Below are 15,160 nucleotides of genomic sequence, written 5' to 3' on the forward strand. Positions count from 1 at the left end.
CATCTTGTTAGCATGATAATGGCTTGCCAAAATATAAATTCAAACTGCGATATGGGTGGATGTAATAATTTAGCACAGCAAGGGGAAAGAACCAAGGCACAGATAGTTACTGTAATCTGGGAAGTGTGTTGTGACCTCTTTAAAAAAGGTGAGTGTGGCTCCAATCTCAAAGGTAATCAATTTTCCTTGGAGCTTTTGGCTTTTAAAAGAACAATTATAACAGCCAAGTGAAACAGTGTTAGATACAGATCATATAAAATGTCCCCAAATACTGTAAGGCATCTGTATCTGGGGCAGTAGTTCAAAACTGCAGGTCTACTGACAGCCAAATAATGGCAAAATTGAAGCTTGTGGCTTTTCTTCTACACCAAGGTCCTAAGAATGAACAATGTTTAACACTAAGAATAAAAGTTTAAAAAATGAATATTATTCATCACACATTTTTGTAACTTAAGGCTAGAATGGGTACAGAAGTTGGAAATCCCACCTTAATAATTATCCCTTTTTTCTCATTCAAATTATTGACTAGAACATTGCCATCCTCAAAGCCAAGGAGAAGAGATTGACCGTGTAGTGTTGTATTGTGTGCTCTAACTTTGCAAAAGTGTTGATCTTGTAATCACTTTATTGTTCAGCTGCCCTACTCCAGGATGTAATGGCTCAGGTCATGCTAGTGGAAAATATGCACGGCATAGAAGGTAAATCTTTCTATTCTTCTAGAGTTAAAGACAAATGGCCAAAAAATTGCATCATGGGATATCAGTATGTTCAAAATGGGATAACAAAAAAAGCAGAGATTAGTTTAAGATCAAACTTTTTGTGTGTTATATCTCATGGTGTAATTTCAGGGCCTAAGATTATTGACAATTTTCATTCTATACTTAAAAACTTGGAATAGTTGAATAATCTATTTAAAGCAAGTATATTCAGACTTTTATGTTTAAAAAAGTTAAGCTGCCTTTCAAGTAACTGTAAAATTATGGTCTTATTATAAGTTCACAAGGCTGCCCTTTAGCCAAGAAAAGGAAAATACAAGACACCGATCCTGATCAACCTCTAACCAAAAGGAAATCCCATCCATTGAAACTTGCTTTGGATGAAGGTTATAATGGAGATAGTGATGGAGTAGTTGAATTGGACTTAAAGGAGGAATCAGTTATAGATGAATCAGAAGAAGCACTTGAAGTTGAAGATGAAATAGAAGAAGAGGAGGAGGAGGAGGAGGAAGAAGAAAAGAATATGGAAGAAATTGAAAGCGCTGAATCAGTACCAGGTGCAGTACAAATTATGAAAATCCATAGTAATATTGAATTAATTTTGCATCAATGCTATAACATAATGAACAAACTTCCAGATCACCATGATAAATGCCACGAGACCTTGTAGCATTTATAACAGTTTAGTGAGCACCTGTTGCAGTCCAGATGTTCTGTTTTGCTACAGCTACACACCATCCTTGCTGTTTTTTTCTGAACTGGAACCAATATTTTTATTACAGCTATTGTTACCTGGAATTGCTTAGTTAGACCTCTCTTCTCCTGTGGAGTTTGTGAGTAATGGCCTTGAAGGGGCAGGCCAGATTCTATTTTGGCAGCAAGATAATCCATGCTCCAGACCCCAAGCAAACATAAGCAAAGCTACCAGAGATCTGCTATGTAAATTACATCTTGCAACTATAAAGAGATCCGAGAGACCATTTTGTGCTAAATTATAAAGATAACTATGAGAATCGTTAACATCTGCCCATTTTGCACTGCAAAAAATATCCAAAAGATCAGTGTAATCCTCAGAAACAAAATCATAAATCAGTTTATTAGATTAATGTAGATGGATACCATAGTGCATTTTGAGGACTGAAAACACATCTGTCAAACTTTGGGAATCACACCCCAAAGTGCTAGAAGTACAAATAAAGAAAGATTGTCATTTGACGCTAGTCTCTTCTGACCTGCAGTTGGGAATTTACAAACACTTGGCAATCTGAAAACTTCATTCACCAACCTATAATTTCTCTAACCATCCTCAAGATTTTCTTCATTTAGCCTATGTGGCTTTCAAGGGACTAGCTAGTTTAAACAGTTTCATTTTTGTAGCAAAGGTAATTGCATAGTTATCTGATCTAACACTCCTAACATTATTGAGTGGATATTATTTGACTTCCCACGAGCAATGTCACAGGCGATCATCTAGTATAAGTGTAATAAAATATTTAATGACAAAGTTCTGGGATATTCTTCTGAAAGTGCACAGTCATAATTGAAACTAAACATGTATCATTTTCTTTTATTGCAGATTCCAGGCATAAAGGGCCAGATGATAGGCATTATTGGGAGGATGGGGCCAAGCATGTCAGTACTCGAAAGGACGATTTTGTTAACTATCAGGAATTAGTTGCCAAATCACTTCTAAATCTTGGCAAAATAGTAGACGATACCGCAATTCCTTCATTCTCAGATAAAAAGCCAAGTAACAGTGAGTCACAATCTACAGAGACTTGCATTTATACAAAAGACAGCACACATCAGGAGACAACAGAAGAAGAAAGTGATTCTGGAAAGGAAATTATTGAAAGTGAGACTGTGACTGAAGATTCGGAATGCGAAAAGGAAGTTGACCAGGACCATGACTCAATTGAAGAAAACACAATCGAAAATGTGCTTCCATCTACTGATGAAACAAATAAAGAACTGTGTAAAGAATTTAAGGGCACAACTGATTCCTCTCACTGCGGTGAGCAGAGAATTGTTTTCCAACAAGAGGTTGATGAGGCTGATAAGCAGGATATGGAGGAGAACAAGTCCACTGATGTGCAATACAAGGACAGTGCTGAAGTAATAGTGCAGCTATCACAAGAGACAGAACAGGAAATTCAATGTGAAGGACAACCAAAGTCAGAAAGCTCAGCAATTGCAGAGGACAATCTGGAGGAATGCACTGATGAGAGTGAGAGTTTACCTCCAAAGTCTGCAATCACTGAGGAGTTAGAAATTTATGACATGATGACAAAAGGAAATCTTGGGCTCCTAGAACAGGCCATTGCTCTGAAAGCTGAGCAGGTGAAGATGAAGAGAGAAGATGTTAGCAGAGAGCCCAGTAGGATATCAGGGGAACAAATGAGGCATATCCACATGGAAGACAAGCCAAATAAATCTTTGGATCCCATCAGGAAGAACCTTTATAGTAAAGGTAAGTGGCAGGCTGTAGCCTGGATGACAATTACTTGATTATTCTATGTACATGGATTTAATTTTCGTGCAGTGTACATTGTTATTCCACCACATTGAGCATAAAACGTGCTGTACCATATGCATAAAATAACTGATCACACACTGAGAAAATTACACATGCTCTGCAGCTGTGCTAGTGCTGAAGCCAGAGCTATTAAACACATTGAAGCATTTCTCAAAATTATTCAACCTTATGCAGCTTAAAAACACAAAATATTGTAAAAACAGCAATTGATTATAGCATTTTGGTATTCTACTTTTGTGAAAAGCGAAAAGAACTTTAAAGTGACTAATTATTTTTGCATAACATATCCAGCTGGTAGTCCACAGGGTGACTTTTGTGATGCTATGTAGATGAGAGAAGTCCAGTTTCTGTTCATAGTATGCAGTGATCTTAGGAAGGGTGGCAGTGGGAGGCCAGAGTTGGCCTCTGCATATGGGCAATAGGATGATAAAGAGCTACTGGAGACTCTGATTCTGATCTCTATCAAGAGACCTCTGATGAATGTCTATCTGTAAACGTTGGTCTATCCATGGTTAAAAAGTCTTACCAACACTTAGTGTCCAGGGTCATTCTGTAAAAAGATCCCCTCTCTTCGGGGTACAAACGGTTGTTGCTGCCAAATGCCAGCATGAGCCACAGTGTTCACCAAGCAAGGACAAATAAGGAGAAAAACAATAAAAGGCTCTGAAATTGAGATATAATGATATAGTACAGACACTTAATATGTTCTTTTCTGAAATTCCTGACTCTACTATTTTATGGAGTCATTCACCTGTTTAGAATCAATGGATAGTGCCTCTGCTGAAATAGCAGAGAAGAATACAGACAAAGGCATTAAATGTTTATACGTTAGTGTCACGTTATAATTTCAATATCAGAGACCCAATGCATAAAGCATAAGCCATTTGTGACTGTGGTTAGAACAGTAAATTATTGCAGGGGACTTTGATACAATTGGAAGAACATCAGTAATATACCAATGAATAATGCAGTAGTCTATTTATTCCATGTGTGATTCATTTTTAAGATTTAAATCCTTCTTGAAATGACCATTAAGTAACAATTTGCTGGAGTGAACTATATATTTTTTTTTAATTTCACATTGCTGAAGAGTGGAATTATAATTCACATCCTTGGAATAATGGACTTTTACACTCATTATTAACCATAATCAACTGCAACCCATGTAATTTTCCATATTTAATTGAATTACATTTTGTTCAGTGAAGATTGTATGAAACAATTATCATTTAAAATGTATCTTCAGATGTTCATTAGCATACAGTTAGTTCAATGTTTTTATATTTAACTGGAATGAAACTTTCTAAAATCATCAGCAAAAAATTTAATTTTCTTTGGAATTGACTGAGGGGACTTTAAAGTTGTGTATAAGAAAACAAGCATGAAGTTCCTGTTCACTCAAAGACTAATCAATATAATGGAATCAGCTTCCAGGTAAAGAGGTGGAGGCAAAAACCCTGGAATCATTTTGCAAGCTGATGGGAGAACATATGGTATTTCTGGATGGATGAGATGCTCCTTCGACATGTGAATCTTATCTTGTGATCTTCACTTTGATTAAATTATTCACTGGTTTAGTTTACTAAAAAAAAGAAAAAAGACTTGTACCAATAAAGTAAATAGATCTTAGTATCTTATCAGCAGCAGAAATAGTGAATGTGACAGGGACATAAGCTTTTACTATAGTTCTCTGCAGCTTACACAAATCTGTACTACACAAGCTTCCTGTGACCTTAGAGGATAAGCTAATGACAGGGAGCACACAAAGGAATTCTTAGTATTGGTGTTTTTGTACACACTGTTGTATAGATCCCTCAAGGTCCGAGAAGAGGGAGATCAAGTGCCCTACCCCAGGCTGTGATGGCACCGGTCATGTGACAGGATTGTATCCACACCATCGTAGTCTTTCTGGCTGCCCGCACAAGGATAAAATACCTCCAGAGAGTGAGTAGTTCCTTTTTTGTGAGATTGATCCTTGTTTGATTTAACTTCACAGCGCTACTAAAAAGGGTTCGTTTTACCAATTGGTGCTTTCAGCCCAGAGCTTCATAGCTTTACTAAGGCAATTCTACCTCTGTTATTTTTAATGGATGGAAAACCATGGAAGTTTTCACACAAAGTCCCAAATTTACTCTGAGAAGACAAAGCACTGACCCAGGAGTGTCAATGTGTAAACTCACCCTTGTGTGTCATTGACAGCTCAGAATACAAAAATCATTGGCAGCAATTATATTGTACAAACAAATTATTTTATCACATTAATTATCGCTCTGGTATTTTAAATGGAAGTGTTAACCCATTTAAAGTAAACGGGTTCATGCCTTTATTAAAATACTGGAGGAATTTAATATGACTATGTAAAGTATTTGTGCACTAACATTGCTGACAGAAATTGTCTGATCTAGCTTAGCAATTTTTCTGCTACTCATGGGTTTGGGGTGACCATGATGAATTATTATTTATAACTTTATAATAAAAAATGTGTAAAGGTTAATATTGGCTCAGCTACTGATAATGAAGATCACTTTTAAATTAAAAGCCTAGCATCAAAAATTAACTGTGTGAAAGCAGTCTATTTTGTTAAGAAAAAGTAGCCTTAAATCAGCAAATACATATTACAAAGAATTACATAAAATATGTAGCACAGAAACAGGCCATTTGGCCCTACCTGTCCATGCCAGCATTTATGCTTCACTCAGGCCTCCTCCCATCCTTCCTCATCCAAATCTATCAACTAGCCCGCAATTTCCTTCTTCCTCATATGTTATCTAACTTCCTATTAAGTAGCTATACACTATTCACCTCAACTACTCACTGTGATACATGTGTGATAATAATGAATATGTATGAACTGAACAATTTGACAAAAAATATTAAATAAAAATCAATACTTATGAGCTTACATTGACAAAAATGCATTTGTCCTAATGTTGGAATTACTTACATTGCCCATGGTATTATCATTAAGCCCCAGTACCTTTTTTAGTTGAAAGCAATCCTAGTAATGACAGCCATAGAGATATGATACTCTTTTTGTTCACTTTGTGTTCAGGTTAAAACTTCCCACATTTTAAAATATTGATAATGTAAATTGGTGCTATTCAGTGTCTCAGTCGTATACTTGTATATAAAATAAGCTTATAACTGAATCATACAGACCAGAAGGTTCCAAGTTCCCTTGCTAGTTGGTGCTGAGTTAGTAGTGGTTAGAAGTGGTACAGTTGGCCTCAGCATTCCTGAGCAAGGAAGATGAAAATCATTCAGGGTTCCTGTCCTTGATCTCTATCCAATAACCTCTGCTGGAAAACTGTGAATGTGAATAATATGTAAAGATAGAATCATATTCCCCTGTGTTTCCCCCCTCCTAAGGTTAAATATCCTGCAACACTCACATATAAAGAATTGCCACTTAACTGATGCTTATGATTTGATCCATGAAACTAAAGCTCAGATGAAACTGGCCAAAAATAAAACTGCCAATCAGCTTACATTTTACAAGGTTTATCTGAAAGCCGGCATGAAGTGATGATTCTACTTACAAAAAGGCAGTCAGTGTTTGATACTTTTTGCTTTCACTTGCTTATTCAGTCCTTGCCATGCATGAAAACGTTTTGAAGTGTCCCACACCGGGCTGCACAGGACAGGGGCATGTCAACAGCAACCGAAATACGCACAGGAGGTAGGGACGTTGTCTTCATTATACATTATATTTTGACATAATTTAAAGGTGAAAGATACTGCAGAACAATTGTACTACGGTGTATTAGAGTGGATGTTAAATCTAGTGAAAAGTTTATTGTTGAAGCATTTAGACTCGATGGGCCGAATGGCCTAATTTCTGCTCCTATGTCTTATGGTCTTAATTATTCTCAATATCTGAACCTTTTGTTCTTTATTTAGCCTTGGGAAAAAGATGTTTTGTGTCAATTCTTTTGGATTTTCAAAGAGGATTGAACAAATGATTTCCTAATTTAGAGAGCAGGCAAGTAACTGGCATTGCACATTAATACTTCAGTGCACTATACCATGCAGTCATGGTTAATCTGTCAGCAGGGGCAATGCTGGACATTTCCCTAACGCAAGGGAGGGAAATCAAGACGTACTAATAGCTACCTAAAAGCAGAGACCTGGTAGCATATTGTCACCAGTTCTCTCAGGCAATATGTTTGATTTCTGAAATAAATTAAAAATTACATTAATTACGGCAAAATAGTTTTTCAAAAAAGAGGAAACAAATTGCCTAATTCCAGGACTCACTGTCTCAGAACAGGTTGCTAGAAGCTGTGCAAGACTAACCAATTTAGACTTTACTGGAGGAACTTCTGCTACCTGATGCCCCAGCCAAAGTGGAACCTTCATTATGTTGACACAATGCTACTCATTTGCACTGTACACGACTCAATGCAAGTACTCAGTGGGCAAAATATTGCTGTCAGCATGTGGGGGCAGGTCCGACACATAAAATGATGCGAGATGATGTCGGGCATCCGTCCTGACATCATCACGCGTCATTTTGATGTTGCGTTTAGCGAGTGCATGCCGCCGATCTGTCAGAGGCCTATGAAGGCCATTAGGAAAGTAATTTACCTGATTAACAATGTTGCCCATCCGACCTTAAGGTTGGCGAGCAGGCAAAGAGCCCAAGCGGCCTTCACGTTTTCCAGGAAACCTCATCCACGGGCAGGATGGGGTTTCCTGAACGGTTTTATAAAAGTAATAACTAAGTTTGGTAAACTTCACAAACATGCCCCAGCTCATGTTTAAATAATTTTTTACTTTATTTTTAAAATATTTTTATTATTTACTTAATCTCCCTGAGGCTTTGCTGCACTCTTTCATGAAAGAGCGCAGGCCCCGACTCTCCCTCCTCCCCTAGCCTGCACGGGTAGTGCTGAGCATAACCGGCTGCGCGTTACACTGGGCGGGCCTTAATTGGCCCGCGTAAAATGGTGGCGCGCAGCCGATCGCGGACGGCAATCAGCTTCGCACCCGCTCCCACCCGGCCCGCCCGCCACAAGTAAGATTCTACCCAGTGAGAAGATGAGCCATACAGAAACGCAAAGTCCCATGTGCTGCCCACAGCCAGTGCTGACTTTGCATATCTCCACTGGGGTACATTTGGCCTTCCTTGGTTTAGGGCAGAGCAGAAAAATGAGCATTCCTGACTATTATTCAACCTCCTGGGAAGCATCACAACTGAACCTGATCTTGTCTTCACCTAAAATTCACACACGCATAATGGAGCAGAAACCATGGTTACACGCCTTGGTCAGCTGGCCAGTTGTAGTGCATTCAATCGCATGGGAGAAAGTAATGGGTTCAAGCTTCCACCTCCCCCCAGATATTTGCGTACATATCCAGGCCGACACTGAGGGAATGCTGCACTGCCAGGAGGTGCTGCCTTTCATGTAAGGATTGTATTTTTCTGGTAGAGATGAAGTCACGCCGCTGAGGCCGAAAGCGAGAGGCGATTCCGCTTCAGCGGGTGGCAGGACCCGGAGTGGCTTTTTGCCCGTGAAGTGTTCTGGAGCATTCTAAAGTCATGAAACATGCTACATAAATACAATTTCATCATTTTTTTCTTTACCATTAAGTTTCTACAATTTAATATAGAGATAAATGTAGAGAACTTAGAAGTTGATTTAATAATTACCTTGCCTTACCTTGCCTAATATAAGGAAATACTGAATACAATCAGCAACAAAATACTGTCACAAGTTTATTTATTTACAGCATTCCAGATATTAAGGAACATAAATTCCTGTCCGGTAGTTTTTCAGCATGACATGGTTATAACAAATGGGTTAACCTTTACATTCAAAAAAATGACAGAGGATTAAGCACAAGATTGTGAAGGGTTCATACAGGACCATTCAAAAAATGCAGCCCAGAGTAGCTATAGTATAGTTTTTCTTTATATCATTTTGATGCAAAGCTGTCCTCAAAACTATAGCTAACTTATGTTGCTGCTTTCTTTGTCACAGCCTTTCTGGGTGTCCCATCGCTGCTGCTGAGAAACTGGCAAAATCTCATGAGAAACAGCATAACAGTGAGTCTCCCAAGAGCAGCCAAAGTTCTGACAGAGTGTTGAGGTAGGTTTACTGCACCAAAGAACCCAAGGCAAATCAGTGAAAGCTGCAAAGATTAAAACAAATTAGAGGAAACACCTTCCGTGCTCCGCTATTTAGATAATAAAGAAATAACTATCAGGTATCCTTTTTACATACACAAATCCTGAAATGGTATAGTCTGTAAATTATTCTTTATGTCAAATAATAAAATATCTTTGTGTTATCAGCTTAGCATGGAAATTTTGCACAACATTTTGACAAAGCCGATTTTTAAAAAGCAATGTAAACAATATCTTAGGGAAAAATTTTTCCCCCGTCAGGAGGGAAGTGCAGGAGCGGGCGCAGGCAGGCGCGCCTCCAATCGGCGTCCCCAATTGGGGGTGCGCTGCCATTTTACGTTGGCGGGCCAATTAAGGCCCACCCAGCGTGATGTCCACAAAGAAGCGCTATGCACTCCCTCTGCGGGCGGGGGCAGGGATTCCCTCAGCTGGGAGTGCGCTCTTTTGCACATGCACACGAAAGAGCGCACTGATCTCCCTGAGGCTAAGTGCTGCCTCAGGGAGATCAGCTCGGAATTAAAATTTGCAATAAAAATGATAGAAAAATTTCCCTGACATGTCCCCTCATGTGACACTGTCACATGAATTGGGACATGTCCATAACCTTAACTGAAACCTTTATTAAAAATTTAAATTTAAACCGCCCATAGATGAGGTTTCATGCTTTTCCTGAGGCCCGCCTGGGCTCCTGGCTTGCCCTCCAATCTTAAGGTTGGACGGGCAGGCCCATTAATGATTTTAATTAGTTTCCCAATGGCCTCAATTGGCCGTTGACAGGTCGCCAAGCGCACAGCTGACTTGGCTGCACCCCCGCCGACCTGAAAACGGAAATGAGGTGGGGTGATATCGGGAGTTCCACCCGACATCATCCCGCGTCATTTTACACGTCAGCGAGCAGACCCCACCCCCGCTCGCCGACCAGAAGATCCTGCCCTTAAAATAGGCAAATACCTACAATTATGGGTATTTTACAAATTCACGCAGCATATAGCTTTACTAGACCAGGAGCACTTATTGGGAATTTGGGCACAGAAATCAGCAGATCCTGAAGGATTTTCCAAGCATTGGTGGACAATCCAGCAGATTCGCTAACCTTCATCCTTGAAATAAATTTCCAACATTAATTTCTGTTGGGGAAGGTCTAGAACAAGTGTGTAACTTTGTAAAACATCAGAACTGTGGATATCATATTCATTCACATGTTTTCCGCCTATTGTTCAAAACTCAAATAATAAATCTGATAAAAATATGGATGGAGTGTATCAATGTCAGCAAAGTTTCCATATATGACATTCAGGTAAATTACTACAAGGTGCAACCTTGATAATGCAAATTTGAATAAAAGAGCTGCCTTTTTTTGTAGCAGTCTGAATGTGAGCTCACATCCAGATATTTCCACTTTTGAAGAAACTGGTAGGCATTGTCAGCTTGATTAAGTTTCTTTTACATATTTGCACAGACTAATGTTGTTTGCACAAAATGAATAAAAATGAAGACGGCTTTGTTCATTCAAAATGACACCTCTAAATAAATGAAATGAGACATTGTTTAGACATTGCTTTGCAATTCAATTTTTAACTCCTTATGACTTCCAGGCCGATGTGCTTTGTGAAACAGTTGGAGATTCCACACTATAGCTACAGGCCTAACATGCTGCCAGTCACCCCTCGTGCTAACCTAGCGAAGGAATTGGAGAAGTACTCCAAGGTTACATTTGATTATGCCAGTTTTGATGCACAGGTATTTGGGAAGCGTGTGATTGCTCCAAAACTTCAGGCCTCTGAAAGTTCACCCAAAACCTTTAAATGTAAGTATGTATTTTGAAACCCAAAACAATCAAACACCAAGATTGAATGAAAGCTAGAAACTGCAGCCTCTGTCACTTGATATTAGGAGTGACAGAAAAGCAATTTATTTCACATTTAAGATTAAGTACTACTGAATTGATTGCGTTATTAGCAATTTTAGCATGAAAATTCAGCATAACAAAATGACAAATCTGATTCTTAAATGGCATCATAAATAGTATCTTAAATATCTCCAATAATGATTATTTCCAACTGCACCTGTCAAACACAAATGCCTGCATTATACCTGGAAAGGTTAAGACAGTTCAGAATCTAGATCTGCTAAAATCAGCTGTACTATTGATATGATCCACATCATTTTGTGAACCACGGAATTAATACTGAAATAATTTGAAATTGAATATTTTTGACTTATTTAATATTCTATATTTCCTATACAGCAAAACCATTCCCAAAGGCCTCCTCACCCAGTCACAGTCTGTCTACAAACTATGTTAAAACCTCATCCTCATCTGGTGGCTACGATTATGCTCATGATGCAGAAGCTGCACATATGGCTGCCACGGCTATCCTCAATCTATCTACACGTTGTTGGGAAATGCCAGAGAATCTAAGCACTAAGCATCAGGATCATCCCTCTAAGGTAAGTCACTGTATTCCACTAACTGCATTCCACTAGATGTGTTGTTTAGGACAAGGCAGATATAATTCAGGGGTTGGAACATCTTAAGATTCTTTGGCAATGGACAAAGCTAACAGTTAAAACTACTAGAATATGTGTGTTGCACTTCATTATTAATCATCAACTCACATAGTTAACAGCAGTATATGTACAGGAATGTTTTGAGACATGACTGTCACAGTTGTCACCGATGTAAATTTTTATCTCACCTATTTAAAGAAAAAAAGCAAAGGCAAAACTATCCTGAACTCCTGATTTCCTCCGAGCTTAGCGAAAGCCAGGGATTTACAAGCTGTCATCCTGTACAGAAACGTATACCCTCCAGTTGACCCCAGCATGTGCCTAGTTGTGTCATTTTGACTTGGTGGCCTTCAAGAAAGTAGTTTACACACAGCTCCATTATACAGCAGAATAATACATTGGGTGAAATAGTGTCACCCTCTTGCCAATATAAAATAGTATTACCCAACAATTTACTATGAGCAAAGATATGGGGAGATCCATTCATAATATCAAATGATGTTAACCATGCTGACCAAAGCAACAAAACATATGATTGGATTTTCAAAAATAAGAAGAAGTAGTTTTTTGATGAAATCCTTGTTCAATTGTTTTCAGAATATGGATATTGAGGTGGATGAAAATGGAACCCTGGATCTCAGCATGAATAAAAACCGTAAAAGGGAAAATGTATTTTCTGCAATAAGCTCGAATGTCAGATCAGCCGATTTATCATCCTCCTGCCTTCATGGAAGCAACAGCACATGCAGCAGCGTAATGGGTTCTCCGCAGTCCAGTCAAAATTCTAAACAGGATGAATACGATGGCCCTATTGACTACACAAAACCAAGCAGACCAAGAGAGGAAGAGTCTGAAGAGGTGAGTTCCTGGACAGGTCACACTTGATTGACTACTAATGAAAAATATGCTCTGTTTCCTGTAGTCAGTGACACCAACAACAAAAAATTGAAACAAAAATCCACCATTTAGTTTATGAACAAATTCAGTTACCTGATAAATGAAACAATACAACACATCGTTTGGTTCAAGATACTTTGGCACTGGACATCAGGGAAGTGGTGGGAGGGATGGGCACTACAAGCCAAATCCCTGCCATTGCTTCTGACCACCCCCCCTGCCTGCCTCTCCTTGCATCCCCAACCCCACAAAACCACCTGCCCTCAAATTACTCACTTGTGTCCTCCGCAATCCTGGGGCTCTGACTGGCTGGCAGCTCACGCTATGTGGCGCTTCTGCCCCCAGGGTCTTGATTCCAGCTTCATCAGTGCCTAAGTGGCTTGTGATGGATGGCATCTGAAAGAGGCATCCCGGGACTCTTGCCACATCGCCAGCCAGCAGGTGAGACCCTGACGCTGCAACAAGATTCCGCCCCTCATTTCAATCATATTTCCATCATATTTCCATCAATTCCCCTTTTCTCTTTTATTCTCTTGCAAGTGATGACTGACTCATAAAAATGACCAATGTTGACTCAAGATCCAATTTTTCTTTCTTGCCTGATGAGTCAGCTCAGATTTAGAACTACCCATGTGGGAAATTTTGATTATTGTTATTCTTTGACTCAGTGCAAACTAGTCTAAGTGTTTTGCCATATTAGATCATCTCAGAAATGTCATATTTACCAAAAAGAAGCTTGCTGTACATAAGTGGTATCTCCAATCCTGGAATTCATTTGTGACTGTCAGTGGGGAAATATGGAATATGGAGCACAGTATGTGAACAGGTGCTCCAATTTCAACTATTCTTTCCTGATCCTTCAGTGAAAACACCTGCCAAGTATGAAAATCTCATTTTGCATTTAGACCCAGACCACAGGGGGAAATTGGACCCAAGAGACACTGTAACAGCTGAATAGAAGATGTTTTATGGTGGCATTTACGTTGTATGCTGATCTAACTTAAATATCAAATCACAGCATTTCTCAACATGGAGCATCTGTGAATTAAAAATGCAAAATTAAACTAAATCAGAACCCCAAGAAACCGCACTTCATTTGCAATAGGGCTACATACAGCACTATGTATGTATCTACACACAAAAGGAATAGAGCAGTTCAAGACCACCGTCTTCTCAAGGCAATCAGGAACGGACAATAAATTCTGGCCTTGCTGGCAATACCCACAAACAAACAAAAAACACACACAGAGAGGATAACGCACGGAATATGACAGCCTTGCTTCAAAGTTTTATACTTGTATTATAGTTCTAGTTATTTTCACATTTATACAAAGCTGTTCTATCTGCATACTAACAGAAAAGTGGCAGTATTATTCCATAGCCAGGATTCAATCTGACTTTGGACTACATCAAATAAAAACTGTTCCCAGAAATCCAATTTCCACCACTTGGCCTGGGCAACATGTGGGCCAGAATATTGATGTCAGCGTGTGGGGGCGGGCCGACACAAGGATGTGCAAAATGACACGCGATAACGTCGGCCGTGCGTCCTGACATTATCACGTGTCATTTAGATATTACGTTCGGTGGACACACACCAGAGGCAGCTCCGCGCCCGCCAAACTGTCAATGGCCTGCTAAGGCCATTAAAAAAAACAATTGAAGTAGTTATCAACACTGCCCGTCCAACCTTAAGAGTGGGATTAGGTTTCCTGAACGTTTTATAAAATTATTAATTAATTTTTGCACAAGTCACAAACCTGTCCCAGCTCATGTGACACTGTCACGAGGGGACATGTTTAAATATTTAACTTTATTATATAAAAACTTTTATTATGTACTTAATCTCCCTGAGGCAGCACTGTGCTCCCTCCTCCCTCCCCCCCGCACAGATAGCACTACCGGGCGCACATTACGCTGGGTGGGCCTTAATTGGCCCACCCATGTAAAATGGCATCGTGCAGCCGATCATAGGCGGCGACCGGCTCTGCACCCATCCCCGCCTGCTCCCACCCAGCCCGCCCGACGTAGGAAAGTTTCTGGCCATGGAGTATAACATAAGTGACAGGTGAAGCTAGATTCCTGGGTGCCATCCTAACCACCTGTGCTGTCTCCACTTCTCCAACCTGACGTATGTTATGACACAGCAGTTGGTAAAGGCCGAGTTGTTTAAATTCCAGAGGGAAACTTGAACAACTGTCATAACCTATATTTTCAATTGGTATATTTGAGATGCAGCTCTGAATTTAGGAATAAAACCACCAATCCTCAAGTGGTTTTTTATATACAACTAAATTAAACATTTATTAATTTAACAAGAAATTAAACACATACACATATCTACAAATTACTACCATAATAACTTTTAAA

General features: G+C 39.3%; 1 protein-coding gene across 1 annotated transcript in view; it reads left to right on the forward strand.

Moving 5' to 3' along the window:
* The window catches only part of myt1b (myelin transcription factor 1b), a 68,298-nt gene that overhangs the window by 1,818 nt on the left and 51,320 nt on the right, over nucleotides 1-15,160 (forward strand). The window contains exons 3-11 of the mRNA XM_041205446.1: nucleotides 636-698; nucleotides 996-1,273; nucleotides 2,293-3,186; nucleotides 5,062-5,196; nucleotides 6,841-6,931; nucleotides 9,237-9,344; nucleotides 10,978-11,189; nucleotides 11,631-11,833; nucleotides 12,491-12,751. Of these exons, the coding sequence (XP_041061380.1) occupies nucleotides 636-698; nucleotides 996-1,273; nucleotides 2,293-3,186; nucleotides 5,062-5,196; nucleotides 6,841-6,931; nucleotides 9,237-9,344; nucleotides 10,978-11,189; nucleotides 11,631-11,833; nucleotides 12,491-12,751 (2,245 nt within the window). The remainder of the gene's footprint in view (nucleotides 1-635; nucleotides 699-995; nucleotides 1,274-2,292; nucleotides 3,187-5,061; nucleotides 5,197-6,840; nucleotides 6,932-9,236; nucleotides 9,345-10,977; nucleotides 11,190-11,630; nucleotides 11,834-12,490; nucleotides 12,752-15,160) is intronic.

The sequence above is a fragment of the Carcharodon carcharias genome, chromosome 14, assembly GCF_017639515.1.
Source record: "Carcharodon carcharias isolate sCarCar2 chromosome 14, sCarCar2.pri, whole genome shotgun sequence".
Taxonomy (NCBI): domain Eukaryota; kingdom Metazoa; phylum Chordata; class Chondrichthyes; order Lamniformes; family Lamnidae; genus Carcharodon; species Carcharodon carcharias.